Here is a 23,975-nt window from a genome sequence, read left to right as displayed (position 1 = left end):
GTTATGTTTGCCAGTGAGATATCCGAGTGCATTACTTGAATACTGTAAATGCACCTTCTTGGATACATTTTGGAAATAGTTCTTTTTTCATGGCATTTGAAGGGTATAAACTGTGAATCAAGGTTAACTGCATACAGTAACGGGCCATAGAATATTTTGTAACGCGGCAAGGATTGGTACTTCTGAATTGCGAATTGGCGGTTAATTCGAAATCACGTAATTTGAAGTCCGATTTTTGAGTCCCAACGACTTCGAATTAACGAGGTTTTACTGTAGTATCCTTTGCTTCCATTGGCACATCTTTGTCCCATAACATATTTCTTACACTATGATAGAAACAACTTCCAGCTTGAATCCTTTTACTAATCTCAGCATCCAGTCGAGCATTCTCCATTAATTCACTCCCCAGGTATTTAAACGTTTCCACTACTTCCAAGGGAATGCCTGCAAGTCTAATCTGACCTTTCCCTTCTTTCTCCCCTCTAGTCATAACAAGAGTTTTACTCTTTTCTACACTTATTTTCAATCCACATTCTTCAATCTTCCCATTCACCACATTTAACTGTTCTTGAACCTTCCTGTTGTCTTCTCCCCAAATCACAATATCATCTGCAAATAACATCATGTTCATTTCTCTTCCTCCATATGCTGCTTTTGCTGTTCTCATGATGTCATCCATTACTATTGTAAACAACTTCCCTGTCTCAGCCCACTAGTTATTTTGAACCAACTTGTCCTGCCAACTTGTGTTTGCACGCAACTACAACATTCCTTATACAATGCCATGATCATTTTTATTAATCCCTGTCCAATTCCTTTTTGCACCAGACTGTCCCAAACTTTCGTCCTAGGGACACTGTCATATGCCTTTTCAATATCAATGAATGTCATCACCATATCATTCCCGTACTCCCAATGCTTTTCCATTAGTTGTCTCATAATGAAAATGGGCTCTACTGTTGACCTTCCACTTCTGAAACCAAACTGATTTTCCTGTATCTGCTTCTCAATCCTCAACCTTATTCTACTTTCCAGTATCCTTTCCATTATCTTAGCAACATGGGATATTAGAGTAATTCCCCTGTAGTTCTTCAAAACTTTCTTATCACCTTTCTTGAAAATTGGGATGATTATTCCTTTTTGCCAATCCTCAGGGACCTCCTCATTCTCCCAGACGTTCCTGAGAACCCGATATGACCACTGCAGGCCTACAGCTCCAGCTGCCTTTATCACCTCCACTGAAATTTCATCTATTCCAGCAGTTTTTCCATTCTTCATCTTTCTTACTGCCATTTCAATTTCATTCATTGTAATTTCTTTATCCATTTCCTCGTCAACTAATTGCCTTTCCTGGTCGTCCATTGAATGACTGTCATCCGTTCTTATGTTCAGCAGCTTCTGAAAATACTCTCTCCATCTATTTCTTATTTCTTCTGGCTTTGTTAAAATTATGCCACCTTCATCCTTCACAAATCTGGTGTTTACTTGATCTCTCTTTTTGTTTCTTAAGATACCATACAGTAATTTCTTGCTGCCCTGCGTATCATCTCTCAATGTCTGTGTGAATAAGGCCCAGCTTTTCCTCTTTTCTTCCTCCACTACTTTCTTGGCCAAATTCTTTGCCTCCACATATTTTCTTCTACTTTCTTCAGTCTTAGATGTTTTCCATGCTTTCCATGCCATTTTCTTTTCCTTCACTTTAATCTTTACCCTATCATTCCACCAGTGTGTTTCTTTGTCTTTCACATTTCCTGATGTTCTACCACACACCTTTTCTGCACATCCAACCAGTGCTTCCTTAAATCTTTTCCATTCCTCTTCAACATTCCCCACCTCTGTCCTGGGTACCAAGGGTATTATTTCCCTTTGAAATTCTTCTTGTATGCTTTTCTCCTTCAACTTCCATACTTTAATTCTTTTCTCTCTTCTTAATTGGGGTTTTTCAATCTTTCCAACTTTCAATTTTCCTATCACAACTCTATGATCTCCACCAAAGGCTTCTTCAGGCATGGCTGTTACATCTACAAGGTTCTTCCGGTGTTCTTTCTCTATGATTATATAATCAATCATGGTCTTTGTGCGTCTGTCTCCCCAGCCATACCTTGTAATCTTCTGACTGTTCTTCTTCCTAAACCAGGTGTTTCCAACAATCATTTGATTCCTCATGCAAAAATCCACCAACAACTCGCCTTCTGGATTTACATTTCCATATCCAAAGGGCCCTACAACATCTTCCTTTCCTTGTCTTTCCATTCCAACTTGTGCATTTAGATCTCCCATCAATAGTACTTCCTTATCTTCTATCTGTCTCTCCACTTCCTCTAAGAAGTCCTCTAGATGTTCATCTATGCAACCAGTTTGTGGGGCATACAACTGAAATAGATCTTTCACGCCATTTTCAAACTGGAGTCTCATCATCATCATCCTATCGCTGATGTACTTTGTATATTCCAGATATTCTTGGATTTCTCTTCTAAGTATGATGACCACTCCATTTTTTGCTTCAGGTCCTCCGCTGTAATACAGCCTGTATCCTTCTCTCAGAGGGATCTCCCCTGTACCCCTCTTCTTGGTATCGCACAGTCCAAGTATGGCTATATCTTTTTCTATCATGAAGTCAACCAGTCATGAAGTCAACACTATAATGAGGTGCAATTTTAAAACTGATAGAATGATGTCTGTACGTTTTCAAGGCCAACCTTTTAACATCAGTCATACAAATTAACCCTCCAACCACAGAAGCTGAAGAGGAAGATATTGACCAGTTCTATGAAGACTTACGAGAATTGCTACAGTTAACACCAAAGAAGGATGTTGTCTTCATTATTGGCGACTGGAATGCCAAAGTAGGAAATCAAACTGTAGATGGAGTAACGGGAAAATTTGGCCTTGGCACAACAAATGAAGCTGGACAGAGACTCCTAGAATTCTGTCAAGACAACTCACTGGTCATTGCCTACACACTATTTCAATTGCCCAAACGATGCCTATACACCTGGACCTCACCAGATGGAAAATGTCGGAATCAGATTGACTACACACTTTGGAGTCAGAGGTGGAGGAGCGCTGTACAGTCATCCAAAACAAGGCCTGGGGCTGATTGTGGATCAGATCACGAGCTCTTAATTTCCAAATTCCGGCTCAAATTAAAAAGGATTGACAAAGCCAAACCATCAAGCAGATATGACCTAAATAGCATACCTCTTGAATATACAGTAGAGGTTAGAAACAGATTTAATGGATTAGATTTAAGAGATAGAGTCCCAGAAGATCTATGGTCAGAAGTACGCTGTGTTGTTAAGGAGACAGCGGAAAAGCATATTCCCAAGAAAAAAGAACAAGAAAAAGGCCACATGGATATCGGGTGAAGCACTACAAATAGCAGAAGAAGGAATGCAAAAATCAAAGGGGAATGATCGAAGATGTCTGAATTAAATGCAGAGTTTCAGAAACTAGCTAGAAGAGATAAGAATGCCTTTTTGAATGAACAATGCAAGGAAGTTGAAGAAAATAACAGACTGGGTAAGACAAGAGATCTTTACATAAGAACTGGAGACATCAGAGGGAAATTCCAGGCGAAGATTGGAATGATAAAAGATAAAAATGGAAAAGATCTTACTGAAGCAGAGGAGATTGAAAGAAAGGTGGAGGGAATATGTAGGCAATTTGTATACGAAAGATCGGAATACTCCTGAAGATGAAGTTACTCTGTTGTCAGAGCCAGAACCAGATATCCTAGAAAGTGAGGTCAGGTGGGCCCTAGAAAGTATTGCAAACAATAAGGCAAGTGGTTATGATGGAATCCCAGCAGAACTGTTCAAAATCCTACGAGAGGATGCTGTGAAAGTCCTACATTCAATATGTCAGCAAATATGGAAAACCCAGCAGTGGCCAAAAGATTGGAAAAAGGGCAGTGCTAAAGAATATTCAAACTACCGAACAATCGCACTTATATCGCTTGCTAGTAAGGTTATGCTCAAGATCCTGCAAAATAGGCTTCGGCAGTATGTAGATCGAGAACTACCTGAAGAACAAGCCGGTTTCCGCAAAGGCAGAGGAACCAGAGATCAAATTGCTAATATTCGCTGGATTATGGAGAAAGCAACAGAATTCCAGAAAGACCTATACTTATGCTTTATTCACTATGCTCAAGCCTTTGCCTGTGTTGACCACAATAAAATGTGGCAAGTACTCAAGACTATGGGAGTACCAGATCATCTTATTTGCTTTATGAGAAATCTCTACTCTGATCAGGAAGCTACGGTGAGAACCCTATATGGAACAACTGAATGGGTCAAGATTGAGAAAGGTGTATGTCACGGCTGTCACCTTATTTATTCAATTTATATGCAGAGTATGTGATGAGGAATGACAAATTAGATTAAACAGAAACTGGAGCTAAAATTGGTGAGAGGCATATAAATAACCTTAGATACGCTGATGACACCACCCTGTTGGGCGAAAGTGAAGATCAACTTACGTATCTACTAATGAAGGTGAAAGAAGAAAGTGCAAAAGCCGGATTAAGGTTGAATGTCAAGAAAACAAAGATCATGGCAACTAAACCTATCACCTTCTGGCATATAAATGGTGAAACAATGGAGGTTGTTCCTAGTTTCATGTACTTGGGCTCCAAAATAACTGCTGACGGCGATTGCAGCCATGAAATTAAGATATATAAGTAATAATAATAACAACGTAAACGTTTCCACCTTTTCAATACTAAAATATATTCACAAAATTATATATTACACGGTACTAGTTTCGACCCATCTAGGGGTCATCATCAGCCGTATTGGAGCAAAGATCACTTTTGGCGAAATCCTAAGAAAATGTTATTATAAAGAATAACAAGTGAAATGAGATGCTATTATGGTAATAGTTAATAATACAAGGAATATACATACTAAGAGGTTTTTAACAAAGAATAAAGTATAAATGGGGTGTTGTAAAAATTATAATCATGGAAATCAGTAAGTTCTTGTATTGAAATGAAATATGGCTTAGGAAGAGGGCTTAAGGTGGGGCTGAAGGGTGCGGGAGAAAGTGTAATTGTCTTGGAAAAGTACCTTTGATTAAATTTAGGATTGAGTTTAGGTTGGCTGCATTATTGTTTCTGAGGAAAGTGATAAATAGATCGAAGAGTATGTTGGGTTTCTCTGAGATTTCATTGAGATTGTGACTGGCATTAAAGTATTGGTCTAGGTGTATGTAGCAATTTTCCATTATGTTGAGTTTAAAGGGCCCTTGTTTGCTAATACGAGGATGTCCATGTCTTGTTCAATATTGGTGAAATTATGGTTATAATCTTGCATGTGTTGGCCGATGGCTGAAAACCTGTTGTATTTTATTGCGTTAGTGTGCTCGTGGTATCTGATAATGAAGTTTCTCCCGGTTTGCCCGATGTAGGTTTTTTTTACGGGTGGTACATTTGATCCTATAAACTCCTGATTTTAAAAAACTGCTGGTCTTGTTGATGTGTGAAGTATTGTATAAAACGTTCATGTTCTTATTGTTGGTTTTGAAGGCTGTTTTAACGCCTTGTTTCTTAAAGATGTTGGTTAACTTGTAGATATCATTGTTGAACGTGAAGGTGGAAAATGTTAGAGGTTTGGTTATTTCTTTTTTGAGGGTAGTTTTTGGGCGATGTTTGTGTTTATTGATTATCCTTTCTATAAATGATTGCTGAAGCCGTTGAATTTTGCGATTCCACGGATTGTGTTGAGTTCGTTTTTTAGATCTTTATTGGACATAGGTATGCTGAAGGCTCGGTGAACTAGGCTGTTGTATGTGGCTCATTTGTGGGACTGGGGGTGCACTGAATCTTGGCGAATGGTGGAGGCTGTTTGAGTGGGTTTTCTGAAAATTTTATAACTGAAAGAATCTGAGTCTCTAGTGATGGTTAAATCTAGAAAGTTGATTTTTTGATTTGATTCGGATTCTAGTGTGAATTTGATATGAGGATCAATATTGTTGAGTCTTAAGAGGGTGGTGGGTGCGTTAATTGATTTCTCATTCATGATTACAAAGACATCGCGACATATCTGGCCCAAAAGAGAATGTTTTCGAATTCGTTGTCAATTTTGGTGTATTCGAGGAAGTCCAGGTATATTTCTGCTAAGATACCTGAGGCCGGTGACCCCATTGCCAAACCATTTTGTTGATATATGACATTGTCAAAAGTGAAGAAGTTACTGTCGATGATAAGTTTTAATATTCTGATAAAGTCTTGTATCTCTAGTTTGCTTAAGTGGCTGTTTTTGTTTAAATTGTTTATAATTATCGGAATTAATTTTGATACTTGTATGCTTGGGTACATGTTTACAATATCGAAAGAGTGGATGGAGTGATCCGGTTGCAAATTGAACTTGTTTAGTTTTTCTACTAGCTCAGATGTGTTTTTAATAGACTTTTTGGATAAGAATTGATAATTTTTTCTTAAGAAACATTGGATGAATTGTGATATTTTGTATAAGGGGCTCGGTCTATAGTTGATAATTGGCCGGATGGGAATTCCGGTTTTGTGAATTTTGGGAAGAGCTTTATCAGTGGGGAGTCTTCGGTTCATATGTATGAGTTTGGATTTTTCCTGTTCGGTAAATAAAAATGAAGTGTTTTTAAGAATTTGTTTAAGTAGTTTTTGAATTTTTTGGGTGGGGTCTTTTTTGATTATGGAAAATGAGCTGTCTGTGAAAAAGTTTTTTGTTTTTTCAATATATACTTTTTTATCCATGATAACTGTTGCATTGCCTTTGTCAGCTTTGGTTACGATGAGTTCGTTGTCTTTAATTTTCTTCTTGAGGGCGTATATGCCCTTTTGTTCAGCAATTTTTTCTCTATTATTGAGGTTATTTGCGGGGTTGGTTAAATTGGGGAGGATATCAGTCAGTTTCCTTTTAACATCGGTTCTAACCTCATTTTGCATGTCTTCCGGCATTTTGCTGATGGCTAGCTCTGATTCTGTGATCATAGTAGCAGAAATATACCTGGACTTCCTCGAATACACCAAAATTGACAACGAATTCGAAAACATTCTCTTTTGGGCCAGATATGTCGACGATGTCTTTGTAATCATGAATGAGAAATCAATTAACGCACCCACCACCCTCTTAAGACTCAACAATATTGATCCTCATATCAAATTCACACTAGAATCCGAATCAAATCAAAAAATCAACTTTCTAGATTTAACCATCACTAGAAACTCAGATTCTTTCAGTTATAAAATTTTCAGAAAACCCACTCAAACAGCCTCCACCATTCGCCAAGATTCAGTGCACCCCCAGTCCCACAAACGAGCCACATACAACAGCCTAGTTCACCGAGCCTTCAGCATACCTATGTACAATAAAGATCTAAAAAACGAACTCAACACAATCCGCGGAATCGCAAAATTCAATGGCTTCAGCAATCATTTTATAGAAAGGATAATCAATAAACACAAACATCGCCCAAAAACTACCCTCAAAAAAGAAATAACCAAACATCTAACATTTTCCACCTTCACGTTCAACAATGATATCTACAAGTTAACCAACATCTTTAAGAAACAAGGCGTTAAAATAGCCTTCAAAACCAACAATAAGAACATGAACGTTTTATACAATACTTCACACATCAACAAGGCCAGCAGTTTTTTAAAATCAGGAGTTTATAGGATCAAATGTACCACCTGTAAAAAAAACCTACATCGGGCAAACCGGGAGAAACTTCATTATCAGATACCACGAGCACACTAACGCAATAAAATACAACAGGTTTTCAGCCATCGGCCAACACATGCAAGATTATAACCATAATTTCACCAATATTGAACAAGACATGGACATCCTCGTATTAGCAAACAAGGGCCCTTTACTCAACATAATGGAAAATTGCTACATACACCTAGACCAATACTTTAATGCCAGTCACAATCTCAATGAAATCTCAGAGAAACCCAACATACTCTTCGATCTATTTATCACTTTCCTCAGAAACAATAATGCAGCCAACCTAAACTCAATCCTAAATTTAATCAAAGGTACTTTTCCAAGACAATTACACTTTCTCCCGCACCCTTCAGCCCCACCTTAAGCCCTCTTCCTAAGCCATATTTCATTTCAATACAAGAACTTACTGATTTCCATGATTATAATTTTTACAACACCCCAATTATACTTTATTCTTTGTTAAAAACCTCTTAGTATGTATATTCCTTGTATTATTAACTATTACCATAATAGCATCTCATTTCACTTGTTATTCTTTATAATAACATTTTCTTAGGATTTCGCCAAAAGTGATATTTGCTCCAATACGGCTGATGATGACCCCTAGATGGGTCGAAACTAGTACCGTGTAATTTATAATTTTGTGAATATATTTTAGTATTGAAAAGGTGGAAACGTTTACGTTGTTATTATTATTACTTATATATTATTCTCAGTTCAATACGGACCAAAAACATGAAATTCATAACCATTAATGAAATTAAGAGACGCTTGTTCCTTGGGAGGAAGGCAATGGCCAACCTTGATAACATTTTTCACGAGTAGAGACGTAACTTTAAGAATGAAGATTCGTATAGTAGCAGTAGCAACGTATGGAAGCGAGACTTGGACAGTAAGAAAGGCTGAGCGTCGAAGAATACACGCATTTGAACTATGGTGTTGGAGAAAACTCCTTAGAGTTCCGTGGACTGCGAAGAGATCTAATAAGTCCATATTACAGGAAATCAACCCAGGCTGTTCACTGGAAGGTCAAATACTCAGACAAAAACTAAAGTACTTCGGTCATATTATGAGAAAACATGATTCACTGGAAAAGACCTTAATGCTGGGGAAGACTGATGGTAACAGGAGAAGAGGGCGACAACGGATGAGGTGGATTGATGGCATCAAGGAAGCCACGGCTCTCAATTTAGAAAGACTTTGGAAAATAGTATAGGACAGGAAGAAATGGCGCACTTTGGTCTATGGGGTCACGCAGAGTCGAAAGAGTCTATATGACTAACAACAAAATAAAAGTATGGAAACTGAAAGACAAGTACAGGAATATTTTCAGGAGAGATTGAAGCAACAAATCCCAGTTACTGAAGTGGAAAATGTAGAAGAGGAGTGGGCTAATTTTAAATAGGCATTTGTTAGTGCAGCAGAGAGTGCTTGTGGCAGGACATCTACAAGAGTGGAAGAAAAGGAGACTCCGTGGTGGAATGAGGAAGTGAGGAAAGTGGTGATAGAAAAGAAGATAGCCTGGCGAGAATGCAACCGAGATCAAACACAAGAAAGCAAAAGGAAGTATCTCAACGGCAAACGGAGATGTAAGAAGGTGGTAGGAGAAGAAAGGAGAAGAGTTGGGAAGAATTTACACAAAAAATGGAAGTGGATGTAAGTGGCAGTAAAAGGCTGCAGTATGGACTTATAAGAAGTAAGAGGACAGAAAGAGTTATGACAAAGCTAGTGAAAAAGGAAGATAGAGAATTGTTAACACAAGCAGAAGATGGCAGGAGTATTTTGATAAGCTATTGAATGTGAACAACTGTACAGGGGAGATAGAAGCAATGCAGCATGAGGATTCAACAACAGAAGATGATATAACAATGCGGGACAAGGTAACGTAAGGGTGTATTCTGCCCGAAGGCAGGTCCGAACCTCCGCAGAGGTGTTCCTGAGCTGGAGTTTACGTACGGTAGGGTGGCCAGTTAAGCGGTACAAAAGATGAAGATGGGAAAAGCAAGAAGGATGGATGAAATCAGTGTCAAAATGATAAAGGCTGCTGGACCTATAGGTATGCAATGGTTGTACCAACTACTAAAGTGTAAAGTGTATACCAGTGTTTAAGAAAGGAGACAAAGTTTGTGGTAACTATAGAGGAATCACACATCGCAGGTAGTTAAAATACTGGAAAGGATATTAGAAAGAAGAATGAGAAGAAAGATTGAAGGAGAATTAACAAGAGGAACAATATGGCTGCAGGAGTGGAAGATCTACAGTGAACCCAATCTTTAGCATGAGACAGCTGATGGAAAATAACTGGGAATATGGAAAGGATCTGGTCATGACTTTCATAGATATAGAAAAGACATATGATAGTGTCCCCAGAGAGAAGGTTTGGGAGACCATGGTTAAAAGGAGACATGGAAGAGAAATGTTAGAAATGGTGCAAGCAATGTACAACTGTGTTAGCAGGGTACTGACCCCAGTTGGAAAGACAAAATGGGGTTGTTGGTTTTTTTTTGCTATTTTGCTTTACGTTCGCACCAACACAGATATGTCTTATGGCGATGATGGGATAGGAAAGGCCTAGGAAGTGGAAGGAAGCGGCCATGGCCTTAATTATGGTACACCGAGCTCGATAGCTGCAGTCTCTTAAGTGCGGCCAGTATCCAGTATTCGGGAGATAGTACGTTCGAACCCCACTGTCGGCAGCCCTGAAGATGGTTTTCCATGGTTTCCCATTTTCACACCAGGCAAATGCTGGGGCTGTACCCCACTCGAACCCACTATCTCCCGATTACTGGATACTGGCTCCACACACAGAATGGTTTAAGAATAAGACTGGACTAAGGCAAGGGAGTGTGCTGTCACCTCTTTTGTTTATTATGGTCATGGACAAAATTGTAAAGGAAACAAAGGAAGCCTATGGAGATAAAGAGGTGAAGATGAAAGAACACTACTTGGCTTTCACAAAATGTTTATAGATGATGTTTTGATAGATCTAATCGTTCGTGAAACCAATGCGTACGCTGATAAATACTTGCAGCAACATCGGTTATGCCTCCAATTACTGACGAAATCCCGGCTGTCGAACTGGACGCCCACTAATGCCAATGAGGTAAGGGTGTATGTTGCACTTCTTACATTGATGGGCACTGTTAAGAAATCTAGTGTGCACAAAGAAGGGACAGAGAAAGGACACCAAGTACCACTGCAAAAACTGCCCAGGACAACCAGGCCTTTGTGTGGACCCATGCTTTGAAATCTATCACACAAAGTGTCAGTATTGATGTCCAGCTGTCCAGGGATAACCAGGTTAGCATATGTTTATATTATAGTGTAATATGTTATTGTTATTGTGTGTTTCTTTGATAATTTTTCATCCACCTGTTTGAAAATTATAGCAAAATTTATTAGACACCGCGCTCAGCATTGGGAGTAGGCTAGAAATAAAGCACGCTGTGGGTGCAGCATGCAGTTTTACAATATCACGCTTGAGGGGTTAATGCAGAATGCTAGAGTGGACATGGAGATTAGCAGGAGGGTACAGCAGGGCAATGCATTCTACCAAAGTGTAAGAAAACTTGTTTGGAGCAAATAAATACCATGGAAAAGTAAAGAGATAATGTATGAAATGTACTATGTACCCACACTGACTTATGCAGTTGAGACTAGCAGGCAAGAGAGTAGAATTCAAGCCAGTGAGATGAAATTCTTAAGAAGTATGATAGGAAAGACAAGGAAAGATAAAGTGAAAAATGAAGATGTTAGGAAGGAAGTTGGGATAGGAAAGCTAAAGGAGAGAATTGAAAAGAATAAACTAAGGTGGTTTGGGCATGAAAAGAGGATAGAGGAGAATGGAATTACAAGACAGATGCTGGAGGCAAAGTGTGAGGGCAAGAGAGCAAGAGGAAGACCTAGAATAAGGTGGATTGAATCGGTGAAGAGCGGCATAAGAAGACGAGACAGACTGGGACAAGATCGTGGAAAAGGAATGGTGTAAAGAAAGAGGAAGATGGAGAAGTGCCATAAATACCCCAACCCAACAGGAGCTGGATAAGGGGAAATGATGATCATGATGACTTCTTGAACAGACTGTACATTTTTCTAGTCAAAACATTTATGCAATTTTGTGTCACCACGACAATGCTCAGCGTATTAGCTTTACTTTAACTTGATATAACAAAATTTGTAGATTTATTTCATATCTTGCGGATATTTTGTATTTTATTTAGACAAGTAAAAGTTGCCAAATATGGCTGCCACCACAAGATGCAATGCCAATCCCCCTTAGCAGAGGGGAGTCTAATCCATAGAACTATTAATTCTTATTAAAATATGCTAACTCATCTCTTCCTACAAGTACAGGTAAAGTGTACTCGGAAGTGCTACAACACTGAACTTGCCAATTCAAATTATATTTTGCTAGCTGTTTAACATCACAATAACATAAGTAGGTTTGTGCCAAAGCTGGGATAAGAAAACTCCAAGACTTGGAGGGTCAAGTTCATAGCCTTAACCCACTGACACTAACTCGTGAAATGACAGGGCAACAAAACTGTTCCATGTTCTCACATTATGACACAACTGCATAATCTTCAAGACACGGAGTTAGTTTCGAGTCCAAAGATATGAGGTAGATCCTTGGCATCTCTTTCTCATGTTCTTTAAAAACACACTAGAGGACTCGCGCTGCTCCACAACATTCGTTATAAATAGGTCAGATAACTTGTCTTGATATGCCTGTCGTAGTTATATTGTTTTGCCTGCCCTTTTCAAAGGTTTTATGAACATATAATAAGAAGCGTGTTATGGTATGCCGCAGTTTGTAGTCAGAAGTCATCCATTCTGACATCATCATGACGCCAGTTTGGTAAAAATCTATCCATATATTCACTTTTTTTTTTTTTTATCCTGCAGTTCTTGATGAAAAGATTAGTATTGTGTCATAGAAGTCAATGATACTTTCAATCGCAGTTCTTCTGTACAGAACGGTTGTCTTGTGAGCTCATAGGTTAGTCACGAAGGAATGGTTTTGCCAGACAGAGAACTTTTTTAAGATACATTGCATTCACTATTTCTAGTATAGCTAGGTTATGCTTTGATAGGTGTTCCCAGGTAATGTATAGTGCGTATGTCATGATGGGGGCCTGTTTGTACGTAAACTTTTTTCTCTTACAGCATGTAAGTTATTAGGAACACACTGCCATCTGTTGAATATATGCTGTATTTGAAAAGTGGGAAAGGTTAGAGAGTCAAAGAATATCTAGCAGAGAATAATATTCTTCCATGATCAGAGGAAGTGTGTACTCTGTGGCTAGCCAGATGGTAAACAAATATGGCTGCTTGAATGACATTAATAAGCATGAAAATCGCATATGTCAGAATAGTAATGGAAGTGTTAGTCGGTGAGCAAATTGCTAAGTACAGAATGTAGTGCAGGTTAGGTTAAGCTTTCGCCTGCAATTATTGGAGTGATCATTTAATGAGTTGGTTTTATGATAACTCAAAGTTGGCTGAACTTAGAGCCCTATCAATGTCTCATGATTCACCGGCAGGTAATTCCGGAGGGAATAAAACAAAAATGAAGCAAATCTGTCCAGTAGAACAGACAGATGGATTTGCCAAAACTGTTTTTAGTAAACTCTTTTAATATATAGATAATAGTGTGGTGTAATTTTAAATTTTCTGGTTTGACTTTTTTCAACTTTGACATTTATAAACAAACATGGAGATGCATGAACAAAGGAAAGTACTATTTTTTTACTTGAAAGTGATTCCTCCTCCTTTCATATCTTTTCCCACATTATAGGGAGGCTACAGGGGGAGGGGTAAACTGTGGACTTGGTCCTGTTTTACTGATGCCAACTTCATGTACGGGAATGTATTCACTACTGTGTGTTTCTGTAGTGTTTGGTAGTATGGTGTGTTATGTGTATTGAGACAAATCCAAACACCCAGTTCTAAGTCAGAGGAATTAATAAGACATGGTTAAAAACCCTGCCCCACACAGGAATCAAACCCATGACCCACCTGAGCCAAAGGCCTTGACATTAACCATTCATGAGCCAAACATTACTTGAAAGTAACAACTATTGTAATTCTTTTTATGAAAGTAATGGCAACATTCAGCACGATGACAAAGAAAATGATGTGGTTGAAGATGAGGAAGAAGAAAATGAAGAAAGAGAAGATAGATGTAATAAAACACTGCCAATGAACTAAATATGGATACAGAACGATAAATCATCCCACTCGCTGCAACCGAACTATTTCGCTCAAAAACTTGCAAAGTCACAAAACACTAGAAAAGTGCACAGGTGAGATAAATGAAAAAATTAAAAAAGGGAAATAAACTTTTGACATCATGTGACTGCTGATATCATGATCGCAGCCACAGGATCTCCTGTTTTATGTAGATTCCGAATAACAGGAACATGACATTTAATTCCAAAAATCCCACACGTGCAGCTCTGGAACCACAGGCAGCTGGCTTGGTGAGAAGCTACTTACAATGCCACTTGACTATCACGGTTCCTGATGCGCAAAAATGTCAAGTTCTACTGCATTTAGAATATTTTTTGAACCATATCCACTTGAACTATAAAGTTCAAAAATATATTTTTGTAACAATATCTGCCTCAATGGATTAACCCGCTGAGTGCTACGCTTGCCTATAGATGGTGCGTGGGAACTTTGATTTTTTTTTTTTTTAGTTTCCCGGTTCACTCCTGAGTGCCAATTTGATCTCTGGCATGTTCTGCCATCTGTTTGGCATTATGTAGAAGTAAATGATCACCGCTTATAGCTTTGGGAAGTAACTTACAGAGCATTTTGTAAGACATCTGTGATCTAAACAAGCATGGCGGAACAACAAGCTAGTTGCTCTCACAGCGATGTTATTTCGGATCAAAGAATCTTTCAGTTATTAACCACAGTGGAACGTGATGATAAAGATAATGATTTTAATGAATTGTTAAGCAATGTTGAGAGTGAGAGTGATATAGGGGGTGCTGAAAATATTGTAAGTGAGAAAGAAACAGAGCCTCGTTCTAAACGAAGGAAGAAAAACACGGTAGAGTTCAAAAGCTATTTCATCACTATTTTCGCAGCGGACAAATTACTTTTCTCCACCAGACTTTCAAGTAACTGTGACAGACTCTGGGAACTAAGTACTGTTTGGTGACAACCCCAAAATCCTTGTCTTTTTTAAAACTATTCTGCCAGTGGAGTTGGTGCAGCTGGTTGTTGATGAAACAAACCAGTATCAAAAACAACTGGTGGAAAACATTGAGCTTTCACCATATTCCTGGTTTAGAAAGTATTTTAGAAAATCAACTTACGTATCTGTAAGGAGTTACATATTAGTTGACTACAAATATTAGGAAATAATTTTATTTTGAGCTCTTTGTTTTGTATAAAGATGGTGTATGCGCAGGCACAAAAAGTGTAAATTTTTCTCTCAAAATGATATTGAACATAAGTGAAGGATTTTCCATTTGCATTTAGATTTATAAATAACCAAAATGTATAAACATTTTAAGTTAATCACTCCACTGATAAGATAAAAATTGAGGCTTGTACAATTTGTTTTACATACAAATGAAAAATCTCAGTACTGAGATACCCAACAGTCAACTGGCAACTCAGCACTTAAAAGGTTAAGGTACATTGACCTTCAACTGGTGTGAAAATGGAAAACCCTGAAACATAAACTCTAGAACAAAAGGTTACATCTACACAACCTGTACTGTGTAGCCCCTTGCTTGGTCAAATGAATTTACAAGCAAGATGAAATACACTCACTGGCTTTTCCTTATCTACACTAGACTTGGATCTTTTCTTTTTAGGAGGAGCTTCAACTTCCTGGAGGTCAAGCTGTGGTATGACTGACTCAATGCTGTTTACTGGAAAAAGAAAAATGACACGAATGAAAATGCAACCAGTTGTAAAAAAGGGTAGACAATCAAAATTCTCAAACAAGCGATGCAAGCAATCATCACTTTTAATCTTCTGATCATTAGCTATGAGACCTACTGTTTTATAGGAAATATTATTATTATTATTATTATTATTATTATTATTATTATTATTATTATTATTATTATTATTATTACACAGACAACAAAAGGAACATGAATACAAGAGGCAATTTCAGGCACTACAACACAGTTGTTAAAACAGAGGGATTATATGCATCACAAACCTTGAACATGAGTAGACAGGGACACGTCAGTCAACTGGAAGCAAGAGAACATAGGACACTAAGGAAGATCCTAGGTAACAGATGGGTCGATGGACAGATACGAATGAGATATAAGGAAGAGGTGTACAGCAAGACAGAACGAATCACAGCATCGATTAAAGAAGAAGAGAATGCTATTCTACAGACATTTTCAGGATATTATTATTATAATCATATGGCCTCAGCTACCATGTGCAGACATTTTAATTTGATGCCATCTGGCTGTCTGCTCGTCAATTTTGACGTTTTATTCTAGGCCTACTTGATGACAGAATAAACCAAATCTCTCTGGGGCATCTATGGCTGAGTTTTAATTAATTTTGTCAGGTAATTTTGAAGCATATCATATGACCGACTAACAAAAAGGACAAAAATCAACAAGGCCAACGTGATTCTAGGAATATGAAAAGGATCCAAGACAGATCGTGCTGCAGAATGTAAAATTAATGAGATGGTCAAACTTAGACAGATTGTAGAAGTACCAATGCTTTAAGATGAAATCAAAACCCAAAAGATGGACAGAACCCCTATGCGAAGAGCACAAGAAGGTGCTGGCTGATGGGCTCAAGAAATACCGGGAGGATACCAAAGCTGGGAGAACAAGACCAACACTGAGATGAAACTGGTTATCATGCAGTCCATAGAGGCTCAAATATCAATACAAAATTTTTAAAAAGTAACTGGTTTTATGTCCCACTTTTACGGTTTTCAGATATGCCAATTTGCTGGAATTTTACCCTGCAGGTACCTTCAAATTCCAGTGGGCTGAGCCAGGATCGAATCTTTCAACTAGGGCTTTTACAGTCAGCATCACTCAGCCTGTCAATATGGAATCTACCTGACTACAACTTTTCATGTACACAAACAAGCTTTCAAATACCAAATAGACTTGTCTATTTAGGTTCCCAAACTCAATGATAGTCACTTAAAATAATTACAATGTAATTCTGAGGAAATATGAAGTAAAGTATGAAGAATCTTCTTTCTCTACTGCTTTTCCCACACACCTATGGGGTCATGTGTGCGAACTGCATCGCACAGGTGGATTTGGCCTCGTTTTCTGGTTGCATGCCCTTCCTGACGCCAACTTTATATGGAGGGATGTAATCACTACAGCATGTTTCTGTGGTGGTTGGTAGTGTAGTGTATTGGCTGAATATGAAGAGGAGAGTGTTGGGACATACACAAACACCCAGTCCCCAAGCCAGAAGAATTAATCAGAAGCAATTAAAATCCCCAACCCGGCTGGAAATCGAACCAGAGACCCTCTGGATCGAAAGGCAGTAAGCTGACCATTCAGCCAAGTCGGACAAGTAAAGTATGAAGAATACAACTCAGAAAAGACAGTCACCTTGTGACTGGATCTCTTAGAGATGTCAAACAGTAGTTGAAAAGTTACTGTGTTATGTTATATTTAAGTAATCATTGTGTTACAGTGATTATATTATTTTCAAGTATAAAAGTAGCAAAACCACTTTTATTCATGAATTCATTAATTTACACAAAAAATGCTTCAAACAGAAGGCATAAGATACACAGATCCTTGAGGAATTCACACCATAAGGAAGAAATTTAGTCAAATCAAATCAAAATCATTTATTTGCAAATGAGGTTTCTAGCTCGGTGGCAAATGGTACACAAAAATACATTACCTAGCATTAAATTTTAAATTAACAAGAGAAGAAGACATTTTCCTAAAATACAGTATTATATAGTACAATTTACACTAACATTTTTTTCTATTAATCGCACAGCCCATCCTTAATAAATTTATATTATTTACAAAATTCTACTCATATCTTCTGTATGTACAAACATAATCAACTCATATTCAGTATGTAGAATACATCTGCTAAACGATTTACATTGCATGTATTTATTTGTTTATTTATTTTATTTTCCATTTTGGAACCTAACATGCAAAACGACTTGCTGCGTCATAACCAGAGCCCCTTTTGCCACCACTTTTCAGAGTTCACAGTTACCATAGCGGTCTCAGGGCCCTTGAAGTCCCCACTGTACTTTATCCCTACAGTCAGTCCCCTACTTTGGCTGTCCAATCTCCATAGACAAGGGGATGGAATTAATGTATTCACAAAAAAATCTTTATTTACAATAACCTGCACAGGTCGAATGCCCTCTAACATTTCTTTTCTCTGCTGCTGTTTATCCTTTTCTTGAATATCTGTACAGATTTTGGAAAAGGATCAAACATTACCCCTGGTAAACTGTTCCACTCCTTCACACCCTTCCCAATGAATGAAAATTTACCCCAATCACTTCTCCTAAAATCCCTTCTAATTTTATACTTGTGGTCAACCTTGTCGATGTAATTATTTTCTAACTGAAGCCTCTCACGGATTTCCCCCATGCTTCCTCTCCTGTATAGGCTCTATATAATCCTATAAGTCTAGTTTTCTCTCTTCTCTTACTTAAAGTTTCCCACCCAAGATTCTCTAACATTTCTGATACACTACTTTTTCTACTGAAATCCCCTGTTACAAATCTTGCTTCTTTCCTCTGCACACCATCTATTTCTTTTATTAGATATTCCTGGTGAGGATCCCAAACACTGTTTGCATATTCCAATAATGGACGAACCATACTTAAGTAACATTTCTCTTTTAATCCTTTGTTTCATCCTTTAAGTATCCTTATTATGACATGTAATAATCTATATGCTTTCCCAACAATGTCATCAACATGAACCTTCCAGTGCAAATTACTTTCAAATCACACACACACCTAAGTATTTGCACTTGTCATCTTTTGGGACTATTACCCCATCCAAAGTATATTTAAATTCAGTTTTTAAGCTCCTGTTTGCAAATGTTATAACAGTTGACTTGCCTCTATTAACCTTCATACTATTCTCTTAATATAATAATATTATTATTCTCTTATGGTTCATGGTGTGGGTTACTGTAGTCACGTCCTAGTTCGTAAACCATGGGCAACGGCTGAGTGGCCTAGTAAATGGTCCCGAGAGTCGGGATACCAGTTGCTATGGAATGGGAGCGGGCATCTCGGACGTATTCTGAATCATGGTCCTCCTTGTGCTCAGGCGGCTAGGACTATACAATTCACCGGTGGTCCATAACCCGTTAGAGGAGAGGCCCTCACTTGGACTATGTGCAAGGAGGGTAGCATCCTGCTTCATGAATTTATCGAGCTCAGAACATTTTAAACAAGCCTTGGACCTATGGGAGTAACGGAGTCCCACTCCCGTTTGACAGGCAAGGGACTCCTTGGAAACAACTTGTCGAATGAAATGGAATTCAATGGGGAGCTATCAATATTAATGGGGCTTATGGAAGAAAGAAGGTAGAACTGGCTGAGTCAGCAAAGAGGATGCATCTGGATGTGCTAGCAGTAAGTGATATTCTGGTAAGGGGAGATAACAAGGAAGAGATAGGAGATTTTAAAGTGTACTTAACAGGTGTTAGACAGGGAAAGGCAGAGTCTGGGGTAGGGCTCTTTATCAGGAATACCATTGCACGCAACATAGTTACTGTTAGGCACGTAAATGAGCGAATGATGTGGGTAGATTTGTCAGTTGGAGGAATTAGGACTAGAATTGTCTCCGTGTATTCACCATGTGAGGGTGCACATGAGGATGAAGTTGACAAGTTTTATGAAGCATTGAGTGACATCGTGGTCAGGGTCAACAGCAAGGATAGAATAGTGCTAATGGGCAATTTCAATGCGAGAGCTGGGAATAGAACCGAAGGATACAAAAGGGTGATTGGTAAATGTGGGGAAGATATGGAAGCTAAAGGGGATGGGAAGCATTTGCTGGACTTCTGTGCTAGTATGGGTTTAGCAGTTACAAATACATTCTTCAACCATAAGGCTATTCACCACTACACATGGGAGACTAGGGGTACCAGATCCATAATAGACAATATCTTAACAGACTTCAAATTCAGGAAATCTGTTAGGAATGTACGAGTATTCCGGGGATTTTTCAACGATACAGACCACTATCTGAACTCTAGTGAACTAAGTGTATCTCTAGGCCTCGGGTAGAGAAAGTGAAATCTGTCTGCAAACGAATAAGGGTAGAAAATCTCCAGGACAAGGAAATTATACAGAAGTACATGGATATGATTAGTGAGAAGTTTCGAACAGTGGACAGTAAGCAGGTTCTGGATATAGAAAGTGAACGGGTGGCATACAGGGATGCTGTAGTAGAAACTGCAAGGGAATGCCTAGGAACAACTGTGTGTAAAGATGGGCAAAGGCGAACGTCCTGGTGGAATGATGAAGTGAGAGCAGCTTGGAAACGTAAAATAGAAGGCTTATCAGAAAGGGCTAAGGCAGACAGGGATTTGTACATAGATGAAACAGAATGAAACAAATAGTTGTTGAATCCAAAAAGAAGTCGTGGGAAGATTTTGGTAATAACCTGGAAAGGCTAGGTCAAGCAGCAGGGAAACCTTTCTGGACAGTAATAAAGAATCTTAGGAAGGGAGGGAAAAAGGAAATGAATAGTGTTAATAGATCCCTGGGAATCACTGGAGAGGTGAAGGGAATATTTTGAACATCTTCTCAATGTAAAAGGAAATCATCCTGATGGTGTTGCGAACAGCCAAGCTCATGGGGAGGAGGAAAATGATGTTGGTGAAAGTACGCTTGAGGAAGTGGAAAGGATGGTAAATAATCTCCATTGTCACAAAGCAGCAAGAATAGATGAAATTAGACCTGAAATGGTGAAGTAGAGTGGGAAGGCAGGGATGAAATGGCTTCATAAAGTAGTAAGATTAGCATGGAGTGTTGGTAAGGTACCTTCAGATTGGACAAAAGCAGTAATTGCACCTATCTACAAGCAAGGAAACAGGAAGGATTGCAACAACTATCGAGGTATCTCATTGATTAGTATACCAGGTAAAGTATTCACAGGCATCTTGGAAGGGAGGGTGCGATCAGTCGTTGAGAGGAAGTTGGATGAAAACCAGTGTGGTTTCAGACCACAGAGAGGCTGTCAGGATCAGATTTTCACTATGCGCCAGGTAATTGAAAAATGCTATGTTTCGTAGTTCTAGAGAAAGCATATGACAGGGTACTGAGGGAAAAGATCTTCGCTATACTGGGGGACTATGGAATTAAAGGTAGATTATTAAAATCAATCGAAGGCATTTATTTTGACAATTGGGGTTCAATGAGAATTGATGGTAGAATGAGTTCTTGGTTCAGGGTACTTACAGGGGTTAGACAAGGCTGTAATCTTTCACCTTTGCTGTCATAGTTTACATGGATCATCTGCTGAAAGGTATAAAATGGCAGGGAGGATTTCAGTTAGGTGGAAATTTAGTAAGCAGTCTGGCCTATGCTGACGACTTGGTCTTAATGGCAGATTGTGCCAAAACCTGCAGTCTAATATCTTGGAACTTGAAAATAGGTGCAATGAGTATGGTATGAAAATTAGCCTCTTGAAGACTAAATTGATGTCAGTAGGTAAGAAATTCAACAGAATTGAATGTCAAATTGGTGATACAAAGCTAGAACAGGTCGATAATTTCAAGTATTTAGGTTGTGTGTTCTCCCAGGATGGTAATATAATAAGTGAGATTGTATCAAGGTGTCGTAAACCTAATGCAGTGAGCTCGCAGTTGCGATCAACAGTATTCTGTAAGAAGGAAGTCAGCTCCGATACGAAACTATCTTTACATCGGTCTATTTTCAGATCAACTTTGCTTTACGGGAGCGCAAGCTGGGTGGACTCAGGATATCTTACTCATAAGTTAGAAGTACCAGACATGAAAGTAGCAAGAATGATTGCTGGTACAAACAGGTGAGAACAATGGCAGGAGAGTACTCAGAATGAGGAGATAAAGGTTAATTTAGGAATGAACTTGATGGATGAAGCTCTACGCATAAACCGGCTTTCACTAAATTTTACACTATTGAGATTCTTCCACCGTTTTGATACTTTATTTTGCCTTTTGGCAAATTTTTTATTTATATGTCAACAGTACATGTTTCGTTCCTTATTTAGGAACATCCTCAGCTGTTATAGTGGCTTAGGTGAATGGTTAAGATTTTAAACACATAGATTTACAAATATATTGATTCACTTAAAAACTAAATACGAATTAAGATAGATGATATTAAAAACAATGTGGGGTTAGTGCGTTACTGGTATGAGAGCAGATTATTACATGGTTGATTGACTTAAAACTATGTCTATTCATTAGAATAGTTGTTCAAAAATTTTTTTTCCACTTTGTTACATAAAAAGTCTATATGCAATTAAATTTTTTTTTTAAATGTTTAACTTCATAACATTGTTTGAATTGTTGAAAGTTTTTCTTCCTTTCCTTCCAGGTAAGTTGTATGTTGTGTGCTTGCTTATAGTGCTTTTGATTGAGTCTAATGTGGAAACTTTGGAGCTGATTGCTGATCTATTAATGTGAAGGGAGCCTCGTTTCAAATTTCTGAAATGAAATAAAATACGGTAGTGGGAATTTGTTCAAAAGCATGTGTCTTTGCGTAATAATAGAATGTATTAAAAAGTTCCTTTACCTTGCTATAGATGAATTCCGATTCTACCGTATTTTATTTCATTTCAGAAATTTGAAACGAGGCTCCCTTCACATTAATAGATCAGCAATCAGCTCCAAAGTTTCCACATTAGACTCAATCAAAAGCACTATAAGCAAGCACACAACATACAACAACTTACCTGGAAGGAAAGGAAGAAAAACTTTCAACAATTCAAACAATGTTATGAAGTTAAACATTTTTTTAAAATTTTTAATTGCATACAGACTTTTTATGTAACAAAGTGGAAAAAAATTTTTTGAACAACTATTCTAATGAATAGACATAGTTTTAAGTCAATCAACCATGTAATAATCTGCTCTCATACCAGTAACACACTAACCCCACATTGTTTTTAATATCATCTATCTTAATTCGTATTTAGTTTTTAAGTGAATCAATATGTTTGTAAATCTATGTGTTTAAAATCTTAAACATTCACCTAAGCCACTATAACAGCTGAGGATGTTCCTAAATAAGGAACGAAACATGTACTGTTGACATATAAATAAAAAATTTGCCAAAATCAAAATAAAGTATCAAAATGGTGGAAGAATCTCAATAGTGTAAAATTTAGTGATTAGATTATGATATGGAAAATGAAGCTGATTACTTGCAAATAAACCGGCTTTGGTGGTGGGGTCATGTGAGGCGAATGGAGGAGGATAGGTTAGCTAGGAGAATAATGGACTCTGTTATGGAGGGTAAGAGAAGTAGATGTAGACCAAGACAATGATGGTAAGACTAAGTTTCTAACGATTTAAAGATTAAGAAGTATAGAACTAAATGAAGCCACAACACTAGTTGCAAATCGAAGATTGTGGCGACATTTAGTAAATTCACAGAGGCTTGCAGACTGATAGGCATAACAGTCTATAATGATAATGTATGTATGTATTATTTTTTAATGAGAAACTTAAGAGGGAAATGAGGAAATAAATTACAAACATTAAAATAAAGGATGGGAAGTTTTAGTCATTAAAACAGAGAAGGTACTCAAACCCTGGGACGATTAGCCTATTATAGGGAAGTATATAAAGGTGGAAAGACTGACTGCTCAGAGGATAACCATGCAAGTATGAAGAAATTGAAGCTGAAGTACCAGATGCTGTGCAATATATGAGAATGGGGAAAGCTTTTCTTTTACAATTTGTTCTACATCGCATCGACACAGATAGGTCTCAATTAAAATAATGTAATGGTTCAACCTTTTCAATACATGTAAACTTAGTAATGTAAGGTTACATCACTAGTTGATCATAAACGGTACCGATTTCGACTCCAAATTCCAAGTCATCATCAGCCAATCACTTAAAAACAATAAACAATGCACAGATAAACAACCAGTAATGTAGAAGATATAGTTTTTTCACCAGACGTAAGTTCGTGCGGAGCAGTGTAACACATGTGACTGTAGCACTGTGTTTTAAAAGTATTTATAATCTTGAAGAAATGAATAAATAGCTCGAGGAACAATCTTGTAATCGTTA

At 37.9% G+C, this 23,975-nt stretch overlaps 1 protein-coding gene across 2 annotated transcripts in view; it reads right to left on the bottom strand.

Moving 5' to 3' along the window:
- Positions 1–23,975, bottom strand: part of mus81 (mus81 structure-specific endonuclease subunit) — a 181,205-nt gene that overhangs the window by 137,175 nt on the left and 20,055 nt on the right. For both annotated transcript variants that reach the window (XM_067143518.2, XM_067143519.2), the window contains exon 3: positions 15,504–15,604. In XM_067143518.2, coding sequence (XP_066999619.2) covers positions 15,504–15,604 — 101 coding nt within the window. The remainder of the gene's footprint in view (positions 1–15,503; positions 15,605–23,975) is intronic.

Source organism: Anabrus simplex, chromosome 3 (genome assembly GCF_040414725.1).
Source record: "Anabrus simplex isolate iqAnaSimp1 chromosome 3, ASM4041472v1, whole genome shotgun sequence".
NCBI lineage: Eukaryota > Metazoa > Arthropoda > Insecta > Orthoptera > Tettigoniidae > Anabrus > Anabrus simplex.
This window is presented reverse-complemented; position numbering and strand designations above follow the sequence as displayed.